The sequence below is a fragment of the Chinchilla lanigera genome, unplaced genomic scaffold (assembly GCF_000276665.1).
Source record: "Chinchilla lanigera isolate Chin_1 unplaced genomic scaffold, ChiLan1.0 scaffold00156, whole genome shotgun sequence".
NCBI classification, from domain to species: Eukaryota; Metazoa; Chordata; class Mammalia; order Rodentia; family Chinchillidae; genus Chinchilla; species Chinchilla lanigera.
In genome coordinates, this window is record NW_004955557.1 from 2,234,858 (window position 1) to 2,240,857 (window position 6,000).

At 32.1% G+C, this 6,000-nt stretch overlaps 1 protein-coding gene across 5 annotated transcripts in view; it reads right to left on the minus strand.

Annotated features, from left to right (window-relative positions):
* Nucleotides 1-365: 365 nt before the first annotated feature.
* Nucleotides 366-6,000, minus strand: part of Itm2a (integral membrane protein 2A) — an 8,689-nt gene continuing 3,054 nt past the window's right edge. The window contains exons 2-8 of one of the 5 annotated variants that reach the window (XM_013508830.1): nucleotides 5,680-5,802; nucleotides 3,498-3,629; nucleotides 3,026-3,223; nucleotides 2,487-2,597; nucleotides 1,246-1,396; nucleotides 995-1,100; nucleotides 366-548 (exon numbers count right to left, since the gene is read on the minus strand). In XM_013508830.1, the coding sequence (XP_013364284.1) occupies nucleotides 1,012-1,100; nucleotides 1,246-1,396; nucleotides 2,487-2,597; nucleotides 3,026-3,223; nucleotides 3,498-3,629; nucleotides 5,680-5,802 (804 nt within the window). In that variant the 3' untranslated portion in view covers nucleotides 366-548; nucleotides 995-1,011. Of the gene's footprint in view, nucleotides 1,101-1,245; nucleotides 1,397-2,486; nucleotides 2,598-3,025; nucleotides 3,224-3,497; nucleotides 3,630-5,679; nucleotides 5,803-6,000 lie in introns of all 5 variants that reach the window. The other 4 variants (XM_013508829.1, XM_013508828.1, XM_013508831.1 and 1 more) reach the window with 4 other exon arrangements.

The window sequence follows — 6,000 nt, forward strand, 5'->3', positions numbered from 1 at the left end:
TGAATTTCTTAAATGTCAAAACATCTTTTCCAAGCTTAGTCCTCAGTGACCTGTTATAGGTGTTGATTTTTTTTTTGAAAAAGAAAAAAGTATTTAAACATTTTAAACTGCTGTGGGCCTAACAGCTCTTCATATATAGTTAAATATACATTAAAGAACAATTATGAGATATATGTATGAAAGAGTAACTGTTATTATATCAAAAGTGGATAAAATAAATGATTATGATATAGAAATACATGCACATGGCAATGGAAATGGAACTAAGCTCATAATTTTAGAGCTGTCTCAGGGACCCAGAAGCTAAATAAGTATTAGCAATTTTCAGAGTAAGTATACTTAAAGAGATGAAAATTTAAAAATAGTTGAACATATTAAAATTTAATATAGAATTTTAGAATTCATGGAACCTTAATCCTTGTAGCACTCACCACCTATACAGCTTTATGTATTTCACATTACAGGTATCAATGAGAAAGAGTAACTGCATAAGTAATAACTTCCTCCTGAAAATTCATCACATATAAGTCAAATTCATTATAGAGCACCTAACAGAAATGCAAAGATGAAATTTCTGAGTTCAGGAAAGGCATACAAAATGAAAAACAACAATGTTAAAAGATTTTACATGTTTTCCATAAAAATATCAAAATAAATTTAAATATTTAAAATTTTCAACATGCTTTGACTTAGGATTTCATGAAGAGCTTGTTTTATATAAGTATAGTTGACTGAATTGTCCGGATGTTAGCTGATGTATTCATTGTGCTTTCACAGCTCTAAACTTTATAAAGTTAAAAAAGATAATGAGTATTTAATTTCAAATAACAAGCAATGTCAGCTAATCTAAAATTTGGCAATTGCTTGAAGTGGTTAATATTTTTGTAATTTTCTTTTCTACTATAAACAATAGAGTAAATGCATTAGTAAATTTTTGCATTTTCCATAGCTGAAGTTATATTGTAAATCTCTGACTTCTTATAACCAAGGATACTCTTTATTTGTTGTCTCTCACTCTTGACAGATCTTGGTCTCAACAATAAATTCATTGGGGAAGTGTCTAATCTTCCAGCACTTATCAATGGCACGCTTGTTGAAACCTGGGAGGAATGTAAAAAAGTGACTTTTGAATTTTTGATGTATATGAAAAAAATGCATAAACTTGCTCTCCACTTTTCTTTGCACTCTAACCTCACTCTCGTTTATCATCCCAATAGCAAGGCAATGAAGGAATGAACTGCTTACCTAGCAAGAGGTCTCTGCGACGAAGGCGGAAGGATTTTCTTTTGTTGCAAAGTTGATAAATAAAGATGCCTAGATTACTAACATCACGAATTTGTTCAACAGCAACAAGGTCTTCATGAACCACATAAGTATGAGGCAAGTGTTTTCTGCTCTATAAATGAAAAAAAAAACGCAACAAGAACTTAAAGATATTTAAGCTCTTACCTGTAATATGTACAGTTTTTAAAAATATACTTCACTTTAATTTTAGATTCACAGCATGTTTATTACTTAGTTTTATTTTTGATTCACACCTAAATACTAATGAATTTTAGTGTAATATTTCCACACACTCATACAGTGTGGGCTGATCAAATGAAAACTCACTTGATCCATTGGCCCCCTACTCCCTTTCCAACTTGTATTAATCTTTGCAACTATTTGATATTCAAGTGATTGGTTTTTAACTTTCACATGTGAAAGGAACAAGAAGTACTTGTCTTTCTGTCTGTCATATTTTGCTTGATGTAATGTCCTCCGTTCCATGCATTTTGCCAGAGCATACTTTTTTATTCAAAAATATTTGATAAATCAGACCCATATGTGTAAACATCAGGTTGTCTCACTAGTGTGAGAAAATGAATGAGTACATAAGGCACAAAATGTATGTAGATATTGTGAATTGGGAAGAAACTATTCAAAAGAAAAGACAAACTGTGATGGGGAAAAGGGAAAGGCAGAAAGCAAAAAAGAAATGTATATATATATATATTCACATGGAACTCTCATTAGCACACTGTTCTTCAACATGCAGGGGCTTTAGCATTATATTCTCTATCTTGTGTGAAAATTATTGTGCTGCCATGGTTAAAATTATTGTATATTTCTTGTGGTTTAATAGCCATTTATGTAAGAAATCTCTGCTTTCAATTGCTGTTGTATATACACACACACACACACACACACACACACACACACACACAAAATAGTTAAGGTTGTTCTAGAGCTAGTTTCTCCTAGTTCATTGAAAGCACTCTGCATAACTACTACAAAGATAACAATACACAAACTATCAACTATTGCAACTGTCCTACTAATTTGTTTTGAAACTCAGTTTCACTGTTATGCTTATCCTTTTCCTCTTTAAAAATTAAAAAAAATCAAAGAAGTGAAATATTTTGGCTGAACTCATTAATTTTCAGAAATAGGAAGCAAAATTATTTGCAAATGCTCATAGAAAAAGTGCCTTTCAAAATACGTACTGCAAGTTTGCTAAAGAGTTCCACCAGATTCTTTGGAGGCATAACAATGGAGGTATTCAGAGGCATCAGAAAGCAGTTCCCCAGGAGCATGTCTAGGTAAGCAGTCATTCCCTGTTGGAGAAGAGGAAAAAATTGGGCAAAATAAGAAGTAGAGAGATAGAGCTTTCTCAAAGAGGCAGGGGATCCAGAGAAGGAGGAAGGGGGAAGACGGAGAAAGGAGATGAAAAAAGTAATTAAGATGTATTATGAACAACTCTGCACAGGAAATGTACACATTATGTACTACAATCATGTACTAATAAAGACAATGATCTGAAAAAAATTGAAAATGGACAACATAAGAGATCAACACTACAGATTTTCTGACCAACATTAGAATAAACAGCTATATTTTTCAAATTTAACTAAAGAGCATGCAATAGCAAAACGATGAAAAGGCTTTGCCTCAAGTAATATATAATTATGAATGGACTTAATATTTGCCACAAACTAGAAAAAAAAAAAGAATTCTAGAATACCTCTAAGAATGAAAAACCCACCTTTTCGAAGTCATGAATGATAGCTGCAGGGTCACTATCAGAGAAACTGGGAACAGTCACATCAATGATTGCAATGTTGTCATCCTCCCGAATGTCAGCCTCCTCAGTCACAGATAGGAAGTAAGGCTCTCCTCCACGAAAGGAATTTACAGGGTCCACAGCAACAAAGAAACACATTTCTCCACGGTAAATGGTGTTCTGAAAGGCAAGAGGAAAAGTCCAAACCTTCTAATATCAGTACTATGACATTTGAATAATTTTATGCACTCATTAATTTATTGTATTGTGTGTTAAGCTGAGGTTTGTTGTTTACAATTGTCACTATGAAGAAAAATCAGTCATATGAACTGAAACATAATTTGAAAACTTTCGTCCAATCCTCATTTCTCTAATGATTACCAAAGAATTATTTAAATTGACACTAAATGTATAATAATGTCATTCAAAATATAATACTTATAATTACTATTACCTTGGGCATGAAGTATTTGTAAATGCAGGCTCCACCAACAGTAAGTCCTGCCAAGATGAATGAAAGGCCTAGGAGAGTAAGCATACATCTCCCAGAGGTGCCCTCATTTGCTTGGGTGGCAACTTGGAGCTCCTATTTTTTAAAAAGCAAAAGGAAAAACAAAACTAGATTGTACTTTTAGACAGTTGCTACTTCATACAATTTATTTCCTTTGAAACCCAAGATATTTAAAAAGGTAGCAAGCCACCCTAGTATAAAATCATTTCAATACAAGTTCTGATATCTAATAGAGGTGACAAAATCTCCAAATACATTAACCTTCTTTTGGCATTTCCAAACTCTAATATAGATATGAAATCACTTCAAAATATGCACTCTTAGAATCACATGAAAATAGGCATTCAGTTATGCAATGTTACATTCTCTTTCTATTTCAAAACACTTAACATGGCATCCACTGTCAATAAATTTTTTATGTATTATATAGTATTGTTAACTACCATATAGGCATGATGTGGTACAGCTACAGAGCAAAAATTTTGTTTTTTAAAAAATAAACTGAAATAGTTACCTTTTAGACTTCACCAACTTTCTGAAATATAATTATTCTTCATTACTATTTTTTAAAATCAATTCATTTGCCAACTCAAATAAATTCACCAACTTTCTGAAATATAATTATTCTTCATTACTATTTTTTAAAATCAATTTATTTGCCAACTCAAAGGATAATTAGTATATTTTGATTTGTGAACTAACTTTCAAAAGGATGTTTTTCCAAAATTAACCTGTAAAGGAAGGAGTTCTATGAGGGGATATATATGCCATTTTCTCTTATTTTAGAAATTAAAAAACTGAAGAAAGATTTGTGCTTCTTAATGTCACCTAGTATTTTATAGGTGTGTTTTGCTTGAAAGAAACAGAGTTTTAGAAGACCTGGGTTAAAAACTAGATTTTATTTTTTTTTTATTTTATTTTTTTATTTTATTTCTTTTTGTCTTTTTGAGACAGGGTCTCGCTATGCAGTTCAGGCTGGCCTTGAGCTCACTTTGTAGCCCAGGCTGGTCTCAAACTCCCAATGATCTTCCTTCCTCTGCCTCCCAAGTGCTGGGATTACAGGCGTGCGCCACCAGATTCGGCTTTTTTATTTGTAAATTAAATTAAATTTTTTTATTTTATGGAAAAAATGTAAAACAAAATTTCATAACAAAATACTAGGAAAATAGCAATAGTTAATATATTACATGTTGTTATCTTTAAGGTAATTGCTCAGGGTACAAGATATGAGCATAAAAATTTCTCCAATCACTATTAACCCAAACCTTCCTTTTTAATGAACTAGGACACACTAATGGTATAACTGACTTACATTTTTCCCCTTTTCCCTACTGTTCTTTCCCCTTTCACCTATCCTAGTTCCTTTTTTCTTTCTGCACAATTTCTTCCCATTTCACAATTATCTATCTACATTTTAGACTTTATTTACTCTTTCAGTTTTTCACACCAGGGAGACAATAAAAATGTTTACACATGTGAATCTAATTAATTTCACTTATGAGTGTGGTCTCAAGTTGCATCCTTTTACCTATAAAAGTCTCAAAGTACTCCACTGTATAAAAATACCACATTTTTTATCCATTACTAGGTCGATGCATATTTGGGTTGTTTTCAAGATTTAGCTATTACAAATTATGCTGCTATAAACATTGGTGCACATATATTGCTGTAAACACTAGATTTTAAAGTACAGAATTCCTACACACAAAATTTTCCTGTGTAATGGTGACATTAAGATACCACTACATAATTGATCATTAACTGTTCCTTTCAGTAAAGTGATAGAAGTTAGTAGTACAACTATGTTAGCTATCCTGTATATACATATATACATAATTTCCTCAATTATTTGATCAATCTCACATGTCTCTGTTTGTTTTCCTGAGAAACCACTTTGAAGATGTCAGTATGTAATACAGCAACCATTGTTAATTTCCTACGAATTTTTCTGTAATTCAGTATTGTTTGTATTGTTCTTATGCTATTTTGTAAATGGATGCCGTTTGTTAATATGTTTTCCTTCTTTTATTTTTAAAATAAATTAAAAAATAAAGATGACACTAAATAATAAGTTGCTTAGGAACTGGAACAAGAGAGATCCCAAACAAAAATGTAACTACTTAACTGTACCTCTCCTCCGGCAGTGAGAACTGGAGGGCTTGCTAGTCTCTCTGTTATATTTGTCAATATATTCCTCACCAGCATTAATACTCAATGATAGAGTAAACGGAGTCAGCAAATGTGGACCCTGACGTTCAAAGAGAAAATCATTGAGACAGGTATGTGAATAGAATTGTTCTGCCTTTTCTGCAATTGACTATTTTTCATGATAATTACTCTAATATTTGTGAGATGTAGTTAATATTAAGGTAATTTGATGAAAATAAATGCATGAGGGGCTGGGGATTTAGCTCAGCGGCAAAGCGCCTGCCTGGCAAGCGCAAGG